Here is a 20,053-nt window from a genome sequence, read left to right on the forward strand (position 1 = left end):
GGTTCCAATTTTCAATTTTTTTTCACCTTTAATTTATGAGCAATTTGAATGGGAAATGATGCAATTACCTTTCGAGTAATTGTTTGAAGGAGGTTGACAAATCAATTCAAATCAATGCAATGCAAGTCCTAACTAATGAAATGCACCTTTTGACTACTCATTAGACAATCTTTCATGGTGAAATTGAATGAGTTTTGGAATGAAATTTCAACCAAATATTAAATTAAAACAAAATTAAGATATTTCAATAGTTTCTTGCTCAAAAGTCCTCTTCAAAACGGGATTGTTGAAAATATATTGCACCAAACATTCTTTCTTAGTTATTTGTGAATGTTCATACGGTTTTTTGAATTCGAAACCAGCAGAAAATCAAATCCAGTTCATTCACCTGTAGAGTCAGTTTGATGATTGTATGCAAAGGAACATGAATGTATGGAATTTCTTCCGGTGGAGTTTCTAGAAAGTACCCCAAAACGCAACGCAACACTGCCTGATGGGAAACGGTCAGCACGTTTGTCTCGCACTCAAGTTGCGTGAGCACCGGGACTAGACGGTTCATCACGTCGATGTAGGACTCTCCCTGGGGATAGCGGTACTTGAGCTTTTCTCGGTCGCGCAGAGCCAGCTCTTTCGGAAAGTGTTCCTGCAGTTCTTCATACGAGAGGCTTTCGCAATCCCCCTGAACAAGAAAAGTTGCACTGAGGATCAATGACATCAACTAATAGATTTGGCAATATTTATTGCGATATTTATTGCTTTCTACTATTCCAAATTTCATATTATACTAAACAGTTTATCTAATTGAATGAGTATGAATTGAAAAAGTAATATTTTTAGGAGAGATTAATTTTTGGGAAAGAAACATTTTGGTTTTCTACTTCACTATCTTCATACAAAAAAATGTGGAAATCTTCCGAAGAAGGAAAGGGCTTACGCTCGAGAAAGCTATTATATGCAAAAGGAGTGTAGCAGTTTTTGAAAAACCCTTAATAGTGAAAATCATACAATAAAGTGTATTAGTTTTGAAAAAGTTGTTGGCAGATTTAATCAATAAATTTCTCTAAGATATTTTTCAGTAAAGTATCTTCATTAATGAAATATAGATATAAAATTGAGAAAGTAATATTACAAAAACTACAAAACAACATTTACTGAGTAGCAAAACATTCTTGTATTGGAATATTAATCAATCATTTATTGACCCTAAAAAGCATAAATGTTTATAACAGGTACGTTATTGTGTGAAAGTGTGAAATTGTGTGGGAAGTGTCAATACAAAATACAAATTAAATAAGAAAATAAAAAGGGAAGACAGGCTCATACTCTAAAACTAATATGAATATGAGTTATTCAAAGAATTCCTGTAAATCATAAAGGCATTTTTCTAATAAATAATTCTTTAATGATTTTTTGAACACAGAGAAACTATTCAAGGCCTTCAAATGATCTAGAAGGTAAATATATATCTTTGGACCAATGCACCCTGGTCCACATGACGTTAATTTGAATCTCCAATGGGCAAATGAAAATGATTCTTGGTTCTAGTATCATGTTGATAAAGTTTAATATTTGTTGTAAAAGTTAATTTAGTTTTGAACACATACATACACAGTTCAAGAATATAAACTGTTGTTAAAGTTAGATCAACGTACTGTTTAAAAAGTGCCTTGCATGATTCTCTGTTTCAACAATTTGGTATGCACCTCAGAATTCCTTTTTGTGCTCTAAAAACATTTTGTGCTGTGGAAGATCTACCCCAGATACAGACACGGTACCTAAGTCTAGATTCTACTTGAGCATAATATATATTGAGCAACTGACTCTTTGTTAAAACTGTTCGTAAGTTGATAAAGGAATACTTCAATGAATTAAGTTTTGAAATTAATTGTTTACAGTGGGCTTTCCAGTTGAGAAACTCATCTAGAATGATTCCCAAGAATCTTACATTATGATCAGTATTTGTTAGGGTCACATTGTTCACCATGAAATATATGCTTTCCACTCTGTTTTACCAATTGTGAATATCAACAGGAAATCTGTTTTATACCTCAAATATACACACATTGGAAAAGTCTAGGGATATTTTTATAACATACTAAATATCATAAAAATAAATGCATGAGGTCGTTTAATTTCGATTAAATTGGTACACTCGACCACCCTGTAGATTTCTATGGGTTGAACAAAGCCTGCAAAAACGGTAACTAATCTTTTATCAAGTTTTTTACAAACTGTAGGTTTTCGGCTAAAATGAATAATCTGAAAGTGTCGAGTTTGTACATTCTATGCAGTTCTTGCTCAGCAATTAAACTGGAAATATTGTGCTTTAACATGGATCGCCATCACTTACCATTGGCTGAGATGAATAGAGCTGTAGGGCTTCTTCAAGGTGGCATGCGACAAAATGATGTAGCTCTTCGTTTGGGGGTCTCCCAAAGTGTTATCAGTCGATTGTGGCGGCGTTTCCGTGAAACTGGCAGTCCAGCCGAACAACATCCAGGGCGAGGACGCGCTACAACTGCAGTTCAAGACCGATTTTTGGTCTTAACCGCAAGAAGACAACCGACAATCACAGCACCTGAGTTGGTTAACGTGTTGCAGCAGACGCACCAGGTAACCATTGGTCGTGATACTGTCAGAAATCGACTGCATGAAGCAGATCTCCACAACAGAAGGCCACTTAGATGTCCACCTTTGTCGAGAGGCAATCGCGGTAGAAGATTAGAGTGGTGTCAAGAATATCAAAACTGGGATGCAAATGATTGGGCGACAGTTTTGTTTACAGACGAATCCAGATTTGGATTTCATCCAGATTCTCGTCGAGTAAGACTGTGGAGACGACCTGGAAATAATGAACGTTTGAGACACGTCCGGGAAGTCCACACATACAGAGGTGGTACAGTAATGCTATGGGGTGGAATCATGATCGGCGGCAGAACCGATCTCGTTTTTCCAAATCGCTCCCTCACAGCTCGACAGTACCTCGACACCATTCTTCTACCTATCGTCCGTCCGTTTGCTGGTGCTGTTGGTGAAAACTTCCACCTAATGCACGATAATGCTCGTCCACATGTCGCGCGTTTAGTGACTGACTGGCTCACCAACGAAGGAGTTGATGTATTGCCATGGCCAGCACAATCACCGGACCTGAATCCCATCGAGCATGTGTGGGACATGCTTCAACGAAGAATTACTCCGCATATGGGGAACATTCACACAACGTTTCAATTGAGAGAGCTTTTAATCGCTGAATGGGCAAATGTACCTCAAAAAGACATTGACAATCTCATTTTGTCGATGCACGATAGATGTAGGGCCGTAATAAACCAGCGTGGAGGCCATACTTTGTACTGATTCCAATTTTTTTTGTATTATGATTTTTTTCGGGGTGCCAAAGAAGAGCCATATTTTTTTTTAGTTTTGCTTATATACGCACTCAGTATTTTTGACCATTTAATAAATTTTGTTGTAAGTTACATTCGTTTAATAATCACCCGTCAACTTTTTTTCCCTAAAGCGATCTAAAAAAAAAATTATTGCAATTTTAAAAAATATCCCTAGACTTTTCCGATGTGTGTATTTTCTACACTTATGAAGGGCAATAATTATAATTATAATCAATATGTTTCGTCCAGTTCAATTTATCATCAATGATCTTCTTTTGTAATAACATGTACTTTGTTTTGTTTATGTTAAGTTTGAGTTTACTTTTTTTATTTCTGTGAGCATGTTTTCCTATGACAGTAAAAGAAACAAAAAAACATAATAGCTGAGCAAGTTTCCAAAAGATTCCTAAACATTCTGAATGTTTTATGTGGTTTGTAAGAAATCAGTATTGTGCAAAGTTCGTTATTTAAATTAGTTTTGTAACAAAAGACATCAATTAATTTTGATATATGAGAATTGTGATAAAGTCATTTTCCAACATGAAAAATCAATTAATATATCAGGTGATACTTCATCTATCTTAAATATATCATTTTATTAGATAAAATGTCAGACAAACAAAATATTTCTCTATTGAGTTCTATCTATACAGATGTCTAATATCATATGCTCTATTTTTAAAACATGTTTAATTATCTTCCAAATTCCAAGGCAAAGACATTTTCAATGGAATGGTTGGAGAGGCAAAAAAATAATAGAACAAAATAAAGCACTTGAGATAACAAATTGTGAAGTGTCAATAATCTTTTTTGATAATAATTGCGAAAAAAAAGTGAATCACAGCCAATATTTAGGGGTTTATTCATGAACTGTGATACTTGATCCTTTTTGTAAAACGTGTTTTAATAAAAAAATCAGTTCCCCTTAAAGGTTTTGAGAATATTGAAATGAAGAAATAAAAATAGAAGAAGCCAAACAACAAATTTCATAAGCTGCTGGAGTATCTAGAAATGCCAAATAGAATTTGCAAACTGAATACAATAAAACTCTTGTATTCTTAATTTCTAGAGTCAGAAAAATAAATCCAGATCAATAGAAAATATTTGCAAGATGAAGTTCAATCAGTCATGATGATATTGTTATAATTCATTTTATTGTTAAGTCAGGGTAGATTTTGAAATGTGATTTGTTACCCCTGATCCAGTTTTCTGTCTTTTCTTTCAGTATTTATGTGGTTTGCTTTGCTAGGTGGACATACGCTGACACAGAAAGAAAAATATAACCAACTTTTTCTTTTCTCAATCTACGAAAACATACCAACACGTTATCAATTTAAAGCTATCGTCAAAAAGAGCCATAAATAGCTCACAATTCCGTTTGTGATGTAGAAGCAGAAATATCTGAAACAGTTTTTCAGAGGAACCTTTACATTCCTGGTTTATTCAACCATTTGAGACCAGTGGGACAACTTTTGAATATTTTCTTATCCAAACAAAACATGAGATTATAGTCGAGGAATGAATGAATTCCATAACGAATGTTTGTAGTACAAACTGAATAGGAAAAAGTGTATTTTGTATAATTCAATGTTCATATAAAAGTAGTTGTTTCGAGAGGACTTTTTCTTCCAGTTCGTGTCTGAAAGTTACTCCTTTGCATGATCTACAAATTATTCTCTCTCCTAAAAAAGTACCCCTTTCAATTAAAAATTATTATCAATTTTGTTTGCACTCACCGACCAAATCTCGTCAAGTTCGTGCAGGTGCTGTTGGGGGGCTTGAATATTAGCGCTGGTGGCTTTGGTTCTCTTCAAAGTTGATGTCCAAACTTGAAGACTGGGAAGGTTCAAGGCATGCACGTGATTGGCTAGCGCTTTTGAGTAAAGTCTACCTCGAGGCGATAATGTGGCGTCGCCACCAATTTTTCCTATAACATTGAACTCGCTTTCCCCATGCTGGAAATGTGAAAATTAACTTCAGGGTTTTACTTATGAAGTCTATGATATTAATTTTTATTGATCTCAGGAAATTATGTAACTTCCCTTTAATAATAACAATTCATTTTCCCAAGGAACATACATATTTAAAGCAGAGAAAAAACAATAATTCAAAACCATAACATAAATTAGTATAAACAGAGCAACAAAAAAAAAGATCAATCAGAACTGAAATTGAGAAAAACAATGATGGAATCAACTTGGAGAGTACAAAAAATGATTCTCAACACACACTATACACTCAACACACACATATATATATATATATACATATATATATATATATATATATATATATATATATATATATATATATATATATATATATATATATAAATAGATAAGTACTCTTTGATCATTCCCATATTGATTTCAATTTAAGAGCCACCGGTATACAGCTGTTTCAGCCTATTGGGCATCGTCAGTACCGGGCAGGCGGTCCTCGATTGAAGACAAAATGAGAAAAAACCAAGAAAGTACTTGATAAAAATAGCTGCGTAAACGCAAGCGAAACATAAGTGGAACCACCTATTGGTGTGACACCCAAGTCAACTTGCCAAGTTTTTATGTCAGTGTTGGTGGTTTGACCAATCAACCGACAACTGCGGTAGCAGAAATTTGGGAAGCTAACCTGAAATGCCATCGGAAAACGAATCCACATGTTTCTAGAAATGATATGAAATCTAGAAAGGTTAATGCAGTCAAGCTGCTGGAAAATAATTCCATGAAAATCAAAAAATAAATAGATAAGTACTCTTTGATCATTCCCATATTGATTTCAATTTAAGAGCCACCGGTATACAGCTGTTTCAGCCTATTGGGCATCGTCAGTACCGGCAGGCGGTCCTCGATTGAAGACAAAATGAGAAAAAACCAAGAAAGTACTTGATAAAAATAGCTGCGTAAAACGCAAGCGAAACATAAGTGGAACCACCTATTGGTGTGACACCCAAGTCAACTTGCCAAGTTTTTATGTCAGTGTTGGTGGTTTGACCAATCAACTGCGGTAGCAGTTTTGTACCAACTGATTTTATCGAAGCAAAAGAAGTCATGAGCGAAATAAAAAACAAATCCTCCTCGGGATGGGACGATATTTCAGTGAATATCCTTCTCAAATTACCTGATATAGCTCCGAATGTACTATAGCTGAAACAATTAACTTGTCGTTGCCCCGTGGGACATTTCAGTCATGCCTCAAATTGGCAACTATCATTCCCTTTCACAAGGGTGGTGATTTCGAGTCGCCTTCCAGCTACAGACCAATTTCTATACTACCTGTTCTGTCAAAAATTGTCGAGAAAACTATGAAGAGGAGAATGACAGCATTTCTCAAAAAATTTAATATTCTAAGTAACCGCCAATATGGATTTCAATGTTCTAAGAACACTCAGAACGCCATTTTGACTTTCTTAGAATCTCTTTATATTAATTTAAATGAACGAGAGGCTGCAGCGGCGATATTCTGTGATTTATCAAAGGCATTCGACTGCGTAAATCATGGAATACTGCTCAGCAAACTGGAAGTTTATGGGTTTCGAGGCACGGTACAGTCCTGGCTCAAGTCGTACTTATCGGATCGTGGCCAAATTGTATCATTTAATGGTATTGAGTCTGGAAAGCAAGTAATTGAGAGTGGAGTTCCTCGAGGATCAGTTTTGGGCCCGACTCTATTTCTCATTTATATTAACGACTTCACCAACTAAGACATCAATGGTGAAATTACTATTTTTGCAGATGATACATCGATTCTATGGCACAACAAAAACTCTTCAGAGCTTAACTACCACATGAGTATAGATATAGAAAAAGTTGAGAATTGGTGTGATTCCAATCTACTAGCTTTCAAGGGCGACTTAGATAATGTTTATTTGGACAAGGAACAAATCTCCATTTCTACGGATAATAAATTTCTGAGACTTCTGATTGATAATAAATTGAAGTTTGGTAACCATATTACAAAACTATGCAATCGATTAGCTTCAGGTTCGTGTCGTTGCTAATGAGTTGAATTTGGGTATAGCGAAGAACGTATACTACGCACTAATAGAATCTCATCTTCGTTATGGAATCTGCTTCTGGGGCGCGTGTGCTCAGTACTTATTTCAAAGAGTATTCTCTCCCCAAAAAAGGGCAATTAGATATCTATGTAGTTCTGATTACCGTGACTCCTGTCGTCCCTTGTTCATGCAACATGGAGTTCTGACATTGGTTTGTATCTACATTTTGGAAATGGCTTGCCTCATGCACAAGAGATACCAAGCTATAATTACTTCTGAGTCAACCTATAACACTCGCTCCTCTCACTTGATCTCGCTTCCAATTCCCTCCTCAACCTTAACTTGCAACTCTCTAATTTTTGAGGGCAAGAAAATTTTCAATCATCTTCCCCTAACCTTGCGTGTCATCAAAAGCGAAGTCAAGTTCAGAAAATCTGTAAAAACGCTCATAGTTGGGAGGGCCTACTATACCCTGGAAGAATACTTTATTACTAATTCTTTATATATTTAGAGGTAGTCCTTGTAATTTCATGTACAAAATGTAAAAATTTTTTCTTTTTGTTTTTCCGGCATGTTACTTTATTCATTTAATTGGCACATCGTAGTTTTGTTGTTCAATGTTATTTGGCTTAGTGGTGTAAATCTTGTTTGTATATGTAATTATGTCCGCTTATTGTAAGTGTGAATTTATGTGTATTTATGATCTCCTTGCTAACTGTATATTTGTGATGTTATCATGGTGACTGTATGCTTTGTCATGAGAATTGTTATTCTTGGACAATAAAGTATATTTTTATTTGATTTTGATTTGATTTAGTGAAAGAACTCCACATTTTTGTTTCGAATCTGAATCTAGCTGGAATTGGCTTATGGCATCTAATACTGACATTGACCTATAATTCGTTATTTGGTCTTTTCTATCAAAATGTCAATTTCCGCATTATTAGGTACCAAACCTGGTAAAAAATTTATTATCTTTTGCTATAGCTATACAATAGCAACTGTAGCAGTACAATTGCATAGCTACAATTGCTATAGCCATACAATAGCAACTGTAGCTGTACAATTGTATGGCTACAATTTCTATAGATATACAATAGCAACTGTAGCTGCACAATTGCATAGCTACAATTGCTATAGCCATGCAATAGCAACTGTACAATTGTATAGCTGCAATTTCTATAGCCATACAATAGCAACTGTAGCTGTACAATTGCATAGCTACAATTGCTATAGCCATACAATAGCAACTGTAGCTGTACAATTGCATAGCTACAATTTCTATAGATATACAATAGCAACTGTAGCTTTACAATTGCATAGCTACAATTGCTATAGCCATACAATAGCAACTGTAGCTGTACAATTGTATAACTACAATTTCTATAGATATACAATAGCAACTGTAGCTGTACAATTGTATATAGGTTGTTCACGTTAAGAAGAGAATGACGTCATTTTTGGTAATTTTGTATATCCAACATAACAACGTTAAAATTCCCACTGAAATGCGTTCAACAGCAATGAAACTAGTAACATTTCATTTTGTAAGTTGCTCAACTGATGGTAAAATTTCAGACGTTGCCGAATCGAAAAAAACTCGAAAACTGTCAGTCTTTCTTTTCTTTTGATAATACCTGCGTATATTCAATATGCCTAAAGCATTGTCAAAATAGTCTCAACAAATACAAAAAGTAAGTTAATAGTAAGGATAATGGCAATAAAACATATCAACAATACAAAGAGTTTGAAAGTTCGAAATAGTGCACATGTTGGCAACGCCGTAACTTGTCATCTTGTGACATCATTCTCTTCTTAACGTGAACAACCAATAGCTACAATTGCTATAGCTATACAATAGCAATTGTAGCTGTACAATTGTATAGCTACAATAGACAATACAATAAACTCTATAAATATAATTTCAATTTAGTAGGCACTAAATTTTCAGCAAATTTATTTAATGAAAAAAAACACATTGTCCGTCACTATTATAACTATTTAGCTGGGTGTGTTATTCAAATAGAAGATGATAAAATATATCGAGTGGTCCAACGAAAAGTATGCACCTTGCTTTTCTCCTTTTTTTGTGTCTTCAACCCCCTACCGAGGGGGAGTAACAACCCTAAAATTTTAAATAGAAAGTGGGGTCGAGTGATATATCATTTGAAAGGGCACAAAATTCTCTTTCCAATGATACCTAATTTGTTGTATTTACTTGAGTAGTTATAAAAAAAGCAAGAACATTTACTCGATATTTTTGGTGTTAATAAAAATGCGGAAAAAACGGCATTTTTATCATTACTACATTCCTCAATTTCTCTCGTGCATTTTTTTGGTTCAAATAACAACAGCAGATTAGTGTACAAAAAGAATTTAGACAAAATTTCATTGATTCAGTTCGGTTGCTTTTGAAATTATTTCAACTTTACTGTAAAAGTGGTTATTCCATTCCTGATCGAGTTGAAATTGTTAAATTTTATTATCAACATAATAGTTGTGCTAGACTTACTGCTCGCCTCTTTAATCCCGGGAAAAATATGAATGATTCGTACGTTGCCAAGTTAGTCCAAAAGTTTGTCGATACCGGATCTGTCTGTAATGTGAAACACCAGCCACGGAAACCGATCAGAAATGAAGCAGTGAAAGTCGCTGTTTTGGGACATGTTGAATTGGATCAAACTCAAAGTACCCGTCAGCTTGCTGCAGCTTCAGGTGTCTCCCGTTCGTCCATAATACGGATATTAAAAGCCTATAAATTTCATCCGTACAAAATTAAATTAGTACAGGAACTCAATGAAGATGATCCTGATAGAAGGCTGCAATTTTGTGAACAACTGAGCCAGCTACTAATTGATGATCCGCACCTATCATTCAACACGTGCTTTTCCGATGAGAGTACTTTTTTTTTAATGGAGCTGTGAATAGGCATAATTGCCGTTACTGGGATGACAGTAACCCACACTTATTCCGAGAGGTCCATACCCAGTACCCTCAAAAAATCAATGTCTGGTGTGGCATATTAGGTAGTCATATCGTAGGGCCACTTTTTATTCCTGGGAACTGGTGAGGCCTATCTGAACATGCTTGAAGACACAATTGATCCTCTCATAACAGAGATAATTGAAAATGACCAAAATCTTAATGATGATTGGCTTCATTTCCAGCAAGATGGAGCACACTATGTTGCTCCGGTAAGAGAGTTTTTAGATGACCGGTTTCCTGGACGGTGGAATGGAAGGAGAGGACCCATCGAATGGCCTGCCAGGTCACCTGATTTATCGCCTTTAGACTTTTTCCTTTGGGGACACTTGAAAAATAAATTTTTTGCTACGCAGTCCGAGTCCATAGAAGATCATCGCCAACGAATTACAGCAGAGTGCAGAAGTATAACAGCTGATATGCTACAGAATGTTGGGAATAGATTTGAACAAAATCTGTATTATTGTATGTAAGCAAATGGGTCACATTTTCATCACTTGCTGAAGTAGGATTCTACTAAATCAATTACACATTTCAAAGTACTGGGTTGTAGTTGTTTTTCTTCATAATACCTACATGTTTGAGTGAAATACAACAAATTAGGTATCATTGGAAAGATAATTTTGTGCCCTTTCAAATGATACATCACTCGACCCCACTTTCCATTTAAAATTTTAGGGTTGTGAACTGGAACTTATTTACTATATATTCTTGTTTCTATTAAAATTGAATTATCCTTATATGTCTGTCGTTGAGGAAAGTTTTAATTTGAGTTGATGAGCTAATTTATTATTGTCAGTTGTTGCGTAATGAACTAGACTCCGTTGAATTCATAGGAGTTTGTGTTCAAATTATTGTATTAGTTCTAACTATTTTAAGGGTGATAACCGGTGATGCATGCAGAGACATCACGGGTTGCCTACAATTCGCACACTGGATTGGAAATTATTCGCGATATCGGAATGCGCGTTTTTGTGTTGCAAATTTATAAAAAAGGAATAGGCTCTCGAATTTTCGTTCGCTGAAAGATGATGACCTTGCTAATTTCATGGTAAAGCAAATCAACGACTGATCTCGATTCGCAAAATATATGAACCATTTTGGCTTTATCCAATTCATAAATTGTTGTTGAATGATTTATAGTGGTCGCCACAGTCATTTATAGTTGTAGATCGAAAATAGTCTAATCTGTGAAGTCATCATCAAAACAAAGAAAAATTTATTCCCAATAAAGAATCCCAGCCAGTGCAGCAGAAGCCACAGTCTTTTATTCTAAAAACCCTGAGATTATTTCGTTCCCCAGATTTCAACTCACTCTACTGAAGTAAAGGGTTTGCTGATGCGGTTTAGGCATCGACACGTATGCCAAAATCTTGCTCTCTTTCGAACCCGTCACTCCGTGCGCTATGATCCCCCCATCTCCACCGTCCAAGATCTTCACCATCGGGCAGGGCAGCTCCCAAAGGCTTCCCAGGGTCGGAGACTCGTACTGAGCCTTGTAGTGCGCCATCTTATGTGTGAGATCTTTGAGGGCTTCTTCGGTCGCCATTTTCCTGTAATCGACGCTGTACTTGAGGATTTCCTGAAAACGAAACGAGGGGGAATTGTTAGCGACGGACCCGAGACCGAACCTCGAGGCTCACCTTGAAGTTACGCTCCAGAAGGACGGGGTCTTCGCAAACGCACTCGATGAACATCACTCTGAAGCCGAGCTGCGAGTAGACGAGGTCGTAGATCTCCTGCCTCTGCGACCTGGAGACGTTCGGGCCGTCGAGGACGGCGACTTGGTTGCCGGGCCGCTGCAGCCAAGTGGCGGCGTCCTCCAAGGCTTCTCTGAAACTCTGCTGTCGGATCCTCCAGGCCGGGAGGTTGTCCGCCCGGAACATCTCGTGCGAATCGTAGTGCTCCATGTGTTTGCGCCGGTATTCGCTGATGTCGTAAACTGTTTAAAAAAATCTGTTTGAAATGTGTTTTTCCGTTAATCAGTTGTCTAAAAACTATATATACTGAAAACTATACTAAACAGTATATTCGTGATTGACTCTGTGAACTTACTTTGTCGGAGCCATTTTCCAGATATGTCGGTGTGGTCTGCGTTTCGTCTACAACTGCGGTGATGAAGAGACTGTAGAAGTATTTTAGTTGTCCTCACAGCGCATACTAGTATGTTCTTATTAGTAAGTAATGAGAATTTTTTTAGTAAATCTAGTGGCAAATCTGAGGAATCTGACGGATTTTTAGTGAATCTAGTGATGAATCTAGGGATGAATCTAGGAATAACTCAGAAATCTAGTGATGAATCTAGGAATAAACGTTTCATCTAACATGTCATGAGGAATTACAGTCGAGTTAACGAAACTCAGAAACAGTTCCGATTTTGATGATTCATTTTTCTCAAATGTTTGTTTTTCTATATCATTTGAAATCAGAAACCTTTAGAAGTAGGGACGAAATTATTCATATTGTTTAAACAACATATTTATTGTAGTTTTTATCGCCCTTCTTTGGGTATTTTCACCTTCCACAATCATAGATTCAACAATAAATGCAATAGAAAATAGTCAATTAACAACCACAATATTTCAACAATTACCGACTCAACGACCACCGCATCTTTCACAACTATCTGACAAGATAAGACGAATTGGAAACAGATATGATAGAACTTCTTACAAAACACATACTAAAACCTAACAAAACGGAAGAAAAAACAAAAAAACATACCATGTTCTTGTGGTAAAAGTTATATTAGTGAAACTTGGAGACCGATAAGAGTGCGCGAGAAAGAACATCGAGATTACATCAGAAATAAACAATGAAAAGAATAAAAATATTCACAACACATTTCGAAATCGGACGGTGAATATCGAGTTGAATGATGGGCTAAGACGAGAATAATTGCCAAGATAATCAGCATATATTCTTATATATGTTTCGTATTGCCGGACACAAGCACTAAGAGGCATTGAATGTTCGCATTGCCGAAACAAAAGAAACACACCCAGCGAGAGGAAACCAGCAAATCAGGAATAGCAGAGCATGTTTGAACCCATCAACCTAACCTAACCTAACCTAACATCGAGTGGTCCCAAGCTAAGGTCATTCACAGGGAGGAACATTGGTTTAGGAGGAAATTCAAAGAAACCGCATACATGTTGTTCAATAACGTATTTAGCCAAGCTAGTGTAGAGATACGCAACATATGGAAACCCAAGCTTTTGCCAACTCCCACCAAACGGTCATCTCCCAATAAGCCGGTAAAGCGGAAAAAGGAAAGCGGAGGTAAGTGAAAGTACTCGAATGAACCATAGTCATCTCTCGGAGGAATTAGTCCAGTCATCACCCTAAGACGATTGTAGATACTAACAATCGAAACGTCGTGAACTAACGTGACGTGGAATCTCTTAACTTTTTTTTATTTTTTATTTTTTGTTCAATTGTTCTATTGTTACTTGTATTTTATTTCACTTTTATTTCATTTCAGGTTTTTTTTCTTAATATAAGTGTTATTTTCAGCTATTCATTTTTAATTATTCTTTTTTATTAGTTCCTTCAGGGATTTTAAATCATTTTATACAGGGCTATTCAAATTCGTTTCTGTACACGGGGATCTCGTAAACGATAAGATATAGAGCGACGGTTAAATTGTGGCAAAGTTGTGTATTTTAGAGACCTATTCAATGATGTGAAGAAATCGAATATAGCTCTTTTGGTTCTGGAGATATACAGGAAAAACCAAAAAATCCAAAATTATTTTTTGCCTATATCTTCTTTATTCGCAGACATATTGAAAATCTGTCAACATTTTGCTATCGGCACTTGATGTGGGCTATCAGAATATGTCCATGAATCTTTTATACAGGGTGTCATCTGACTTGGGCCACCCCCATCTTTGAATTTATAAATACGGACCTGTATTTTTTGTTATAGTTTTTGGATTGAAGACGTTCACTTCATACTGAGAAATTAAATTAAATTTTATATTTCGGAATGTTTCGGTACTATACAATTATAATTGTGTTAATTATTCCCTTTTAAATTACGGCCCTGGAAATTGGGACATTTTTAAACTCGGTTTTTCATATTATTCATTGCCCTTAATATACTTATTTGCTGCATTGTTGCGAAATCATTCAAAATCGTCAATCTCGAGTCTTCCACATTTTCTATCTCTCTGCCAGCGTAAATCCTATTTTTCAATGTCCCCCATAGAAAATAGTCCAAAATAGTAAGATCTGGTAATCTTGCAGACCATCTTATTGTCCCATTGTCCCGAAATAGAAGAACTCCAATTCGAACATTTATTGCACAATTGATTTTTTTGTGTATATAAATTACTTACTTCATTTCAATTTTCATAAGAATTATAGTGTTCGTTGCGGATGTTATTATTGATGCCATTTTTTTTTCTGCTCATCAAAACACATATAATATATTTTTGTTGTAGAAATGTTTCAGATAATCATAAAAGGTTTTCTTATTCGAAGTTCATTGTAGAAAACGGTCAGAGCAATGGAAAAAATATGAATAGGTACCTAAAAATGAAAAAAAAAACTCTGGAAAAACTCTACGATACATAGGAAGACGTGAAAGTTGCTATTATATTTTTATTCAACTCAGTCAACCAATTTCCAGAGCCGTAATTTAAAAGGGAATAACTCACACAATTATAATCGAATATTTCCGAAACATCCCGAAATATAAAATTTAATTCAATTTCTCAGTATGAAGTGAACGTCTACGATCCAAAAACTACTACAAAAAATACAGGTCCGTATTTAAAAATTCAAAGATGGGGGTGGCCCGAGTCAGATGACACTCTCTATAAAATATTCATGGATATATTTTGAAAGCCCACATCAAGTGACAATAGCAAAATGTGGACAGATTTTCAATATTTCTGCAAATAAAGAAGATATAGGCAAAAACATGATTTGGGATTTTTTGGTTTTTCCTGTATATCTTCAGAACCAAAAGAGCTATATTCGATTTCTTCACATCATTGAAAAGGTCTCTAAAATACGCAACTTTGCCATAATTTAACCGACACTCTATCTCTTATCGTTTACGAGATACCCATGTACAGAAACGAATTTGAATAGCCCTGTATAATATCAGACAATGGAAGTCCGAACTAACGAAATTCATGAAAATAGATGTTTCGAAAGAGCTCTTTCTTCCAGTTTTTGTCTCAAAGTTACTTCTTTGTATGATCTACACATCTTTGTTTAGAGGAAAATTTTGAAATCGATTGCTTTCTTCTTTTCTTTGGAAGATTCCCACATTTTTTTTGTATCAAGATGGAGAAGTAGAAGGCCAAAAACTTTCTCTACCAATTATTTTGTTAATATTTTTTATCGTTACATGAGAGACTGGAGTATTGTCATAGAAGACCCAGGGCTTATCTACTAGGACAACTAGAGCACTGTTTCCATTGCCGCAGTCGTAGACGAAACTTCTGGCATAAAACCTGTCAACAAACCCTGAAAATAGCTTCGACACGGTTATCTCCAGCCGTGAAAATTTACACTTTTACATCCCTTTGATCTTACCTCTCGTCTTCTCTCCGGTGTAGTTCAGATACCTGGACAGGCGCCTAGCGAGGAGACTCTTGCCCCTTCCCGGCAGACCGACCATGGCTACCAGAAGGGGGCCGAACTGCCTCAAGGGGGACCGTTTCGCGGCCTGGGCACCTAAACGATAAAAGCCACTTTTCATTTCCATGTTCACACACAAACTAACATTGTGAAATAAATGCAGATCGAACTCATGAAGTTTCACGACTATTTGCGATAAAGATTATCACCTCTTTTTTTAGGAATGAGTTTGCGAAAGATAAATGTTTTTATTTGTTTATAGGTTATTTTGAAAACATTTTTTTAGCTGTTTAACGATGATCAGATAAATATAATTAGGTAACTTCAAAGTAAAATCTTCAAGTTGATAGGAAAATTTTTGTTTGAAAAATTCGTCTCGCTGATTATGGTGGATGTTTTAAAAAACAATAAATTATGCTCGACAACTGTTATGATCAATTTTTCTCGTTATCTCAAAATAATGGGTCTCACACTTTAATAATACAAAAAAACTGTTTTTCGGTTTTAAAATAAAAGCCTAGTTTTGATTCAAATAATTAGTAATACCCTTTACACTAAAAATAAACAAATAAATGAAATAAAACACTTCTTTGAATTCATTTTACGCCAGTGGTTTTAATTTTACTTTTCAGCAAACCAGAGTTGCCAACTGTAGCGGAATTCCGCTACTGTAGTGGAATTTACTCTACGGTAGCGGCGTAGCGGATTTGAACATAAAGTAGCGGAATTTTCTATAATCAATATTGAAAAAAAATATTGAAGAAGAAGAGGCAGTGGACAGGACTCTCCTTCTTCGTTTCGATTCAATGGCCTCAGCAACTAAGGCTATCCGCAGACAGCACTCCAAGCTGACAGCTAATACTTTATAGTCTCAGTAGTGAGGCCATTACATGATGAATGAGAAGAAGAATATTTTTGAGTATTTTCATTCATATCATAAACCATATAACGTCTCGACTGTGTCTGGAGTATTATCTTAAATGAAACAGATTACAGTGGAAATAGAAGATAGTTCATCTGATTATGACTTGAGCGAAAGAGTTATCGCAGTTGGAATTAACGGGAAGGGACATGTTCAAAAAAATACAAATAGTCTCGAAAACAAACTTTTTCTCAACATTGTTTGTCTGATTCCAACTTGAATGGATGGATTAGACCTATCGCGAATGATTGTTCAAGTGTTCAGTGTGACTATACGTATGTGAACAAATTGATTTATATTTTTACTTTTCAAAATCATTTTTTCAAGCTTTCAAAAATTAACTGCTGTTAACTTAAGTTCTGTGGTATTTAATTTTAGATAAGGCGCATGAGCCAACTGATTGCGTCAGATATACAAGCGTAGCGGAATGTGAAGCAGGGTAGCGGAATTTTGATTCATGTGTAGCGACTTTATAGTTCTTCTAGTTGGCAACACTGCAGCAAACAAATAGTTCCTGGCCACACTCTGACGTAGGGGAAATGGGAAATCCTACGCGGAAAAGAGTGGCAATCGCTGGCGGTTCCCAACAATAGTTGTGATGATTGGAATCCTTCCGGTGGGTAACGTAATCTTACTGGAAGACCATATATTTTTTTCAAACAATTAAAGTAATCTGCTCAACTTAAAACACACTTTACTCAAAAAAATTCTTAAGAACTATCAGTAATCAACACAAAATATGTCGAATTTCATACAATTCTGTTTTTTCGCGAAAAAAGACAAACAGACGATTATATATAGGTACAGGGTCAAATGAATTAATTTGGACGTTATAATAACGAACGATCCATTACGTAAGTGCGGCTAAGCTACAAATTCATTGTTCGATTGCAGACATGTCGAATGTTATATACAAAGGTTCAAATTAATTTATCCAAGAAACACTTTATTGTGAGATTTTCACTAAACAGTTTTACAAAAACGCAACACGTATTTCACTTATACAGTGCTAGTCAAAAGTCCCCTCCCCCCCTCGTATCTTTTGAACGGGTATACTTCTAATAATGAAATTTGGAGGGTGGAAATAAACGGATGTAGGCTTCTCAACTGGTCATAACAGGTGACGCAATAGTCATAAATGACGTCACAAGGCCACTGTGACCAAAAATTTTAAATGGGACCCTATGGCAAGTGACAGCTCGTTTGAAAGGTATTGAAAATACCTATTCAGTCATACCAATTTTGTTTGGGTTTCGGCTGATTTTGATTGATAAATTGAAGAAATACGAAAATTATAGTTTCGCATTTAATTAATAAAGATTTAAGAACCAGTTCTTATAATAAGTGTTCAAAATGTGCTCCATCTACTTCCTGGCAGTAATGCATCCTATTGCTAAACTCAGAATGGCAATACTGTCAGGTGCTGTAGCGTAAACCTTAGATTTCAAGTACCCCCATAGAAAAAAATCTAATGGTGTAAGGTCCGGTGACCGAGCTGGCCATTCGATCGAACCTCGTCGTCCAATCCATCTACCACGATATTCTTCATCTAGGTAACGTCTTACTGCACCGTAATAGTGTGCAGGAGCACCATCTTGTTGAAACGTTATTTCCAAGTTGTCGAATTCATCTGGATTATCTTCTAGAATTTCAAGAATTAACGCCTCAATATCAGTTTGTAACATCTCCAGATACAATTCACCGGTTAAGTTAGCATTGAGAAAAAGAGGCCCAACTATGTGGTTTCCCAAAATACCTGCCCAAACATTTACTTTTTCTGGAAATTGAGTATGTTTTTCACGAAAGATGTGAGGATTTGTGTCACTCCAATACCTCACATTTTGAGTGTTAACATTTCCATTGAGAAAGAAAATACTTTCGTCACTAAAACAAATTGTCTGTATGTAGCCTGGTTGTTGGTTCATTTTATCGGACATAGTTTCACAGAATTCTAGTCTTCGGTCGGGGTCATCATCTGAAAGTTGGTGCACCATTTTTAATTTGTATGGATGAAATTTGTTTTTAGCCAACACCCTATGTACTGTCCTTTGACTGACTTAACAGATAGACGCAACTTGGGCTGTGGAAGAAGTAGGGTTCACTACCATTTCTCCAAGTATGTCAATTTTTTTGTCATCACTAATTGTTGGTCGACCAGATCGTTTGGCATCTTGAACACTACCTGATGCTTCAAACTTCCGAAGAAGCTCCCTCAAATAAACCCTCGATATAGGGCGATCGGGGTACCTCTCATTAAACAGTCGTTCCGCTGCATGGAAATTGTTTCCACATTCACCAATTATTAAGATAGCTGCTACTTTGTCGGCTACAGTACGTACCATTTTGCCTATGTAAACACTTAAACGTCTCGTTAAACAATAGCTTAGGTAAATTTTCAAGGTATAAACACTTTTGACAAGTAGATAATTCAAACACGTCAACCTTTTTGACAATGAACCAGAGGCGTACTTTAAAATCTTTATTAATTAAATGCGAAACAATAATTTTCGTATTTTTCAATTTATCAATCAAAATCAGCCGAAACCCAAACAAAATTGGTATGACTGAATAGATATTTTCAATACCTTTCAAACGAGCTGTCACTTGCAATAGGGTCCCATTTAAAATTTTTGGTCACAGTGGCCTTGTGACGTCATTTATGACTATTGCGTCACCTGTTATGACCAGTTAAGAAGCCTACATCCGTTTATTTCCACCCTCCAAATTTCATTATTATAAGTATACCCGTTCCAAAGATACGAGGGGGGGAGGGGACTTTTGACTAGCACTGTATAATAGATTTTTCAGGCGTATCTTCACATGTCCTTAAACGTGCCTTTACACGCCTGATGAAGCTAATGTATAGCGAAACACGTGTTGGGTTTTTGTAAAACTGTTCGAAACACGTGTTGCGTTTTAGTAAAACTGCTAGTGAATTACGTTATTCATCTGTTTACAATTCATCTGATGACCAGTCATCTCCCGAATTGTTATTTTCAGCTATTCATTTTAATTTTATTGAATTTTTTTGAGCACTACAGGAAAATCCTTATATCAGATTAGACAATGGAAGTCCGAGCTAATGAAATTCACAATGAAACACTGTCAAATTGATTTGACCTGTATATTTAATCTTGGACGATGTCGATGTTGTTCATTTTTACGAAACACA

At 35.8% G+C, this 20,053-nt stretch overlaps 1 protein-coding gene across 1 annotated transcript in view; it reads right to left on the bottom strand.

The window, feature by feature from the left end:
* LOC111508590 (6-phosphofructo-2-kinase/fructose-2,6-bisphosphatase) overlaps positions 1 to 20,053 on the bottom strand; it is a 31,715-nt gene that overhangs the window by 4,362 nt on the left and 7,300 nt on the right. The window contains exons 2-6 of the mRNA XM_023164150.2: positions 15,915 to 16,055; positions 12,006 to 12,304; positions 11,678 to 11,944; positions 5,123 to 5,341; positions 389 to 679 (exon numbers count right to left, since the gene is read on the bottom strand). Of these exons, the coding sequence (XP_023019918.2) occupies positions 389 to 679; positions 5,123 to 5,341; positions 11,678 to 11,944; positions 12,006 to 12,304; positions 15,915 to 16,055 (1,217 nt within the window). The remainder of the gene's footprint in view (positions 1 to 388; positions 680 to 5,122; positions 5,342 to 11,677; positions 11,945 to 12,005; positions 12,305 to 15,914; positions 16,056 to 20,053) is intronic.

This window comes from Leptinotarsa decemlineata, unplaced genomic scaffold (assembly GCF_025532065.1).
Source record: "Leptinotarsa decemlineata unplaced genomic scaffold, Ldec_3_MD MMD2_tig00000591_RagTag_RagTag, whole genome shotgun sequence".
Lineage (NCBI taxonomy): Eukaryota > Metazoa > Arthropoda > Insecta > Coleoptera > Chrysomelidae > Leptinotarsa > Leptinotarsa decemlineata.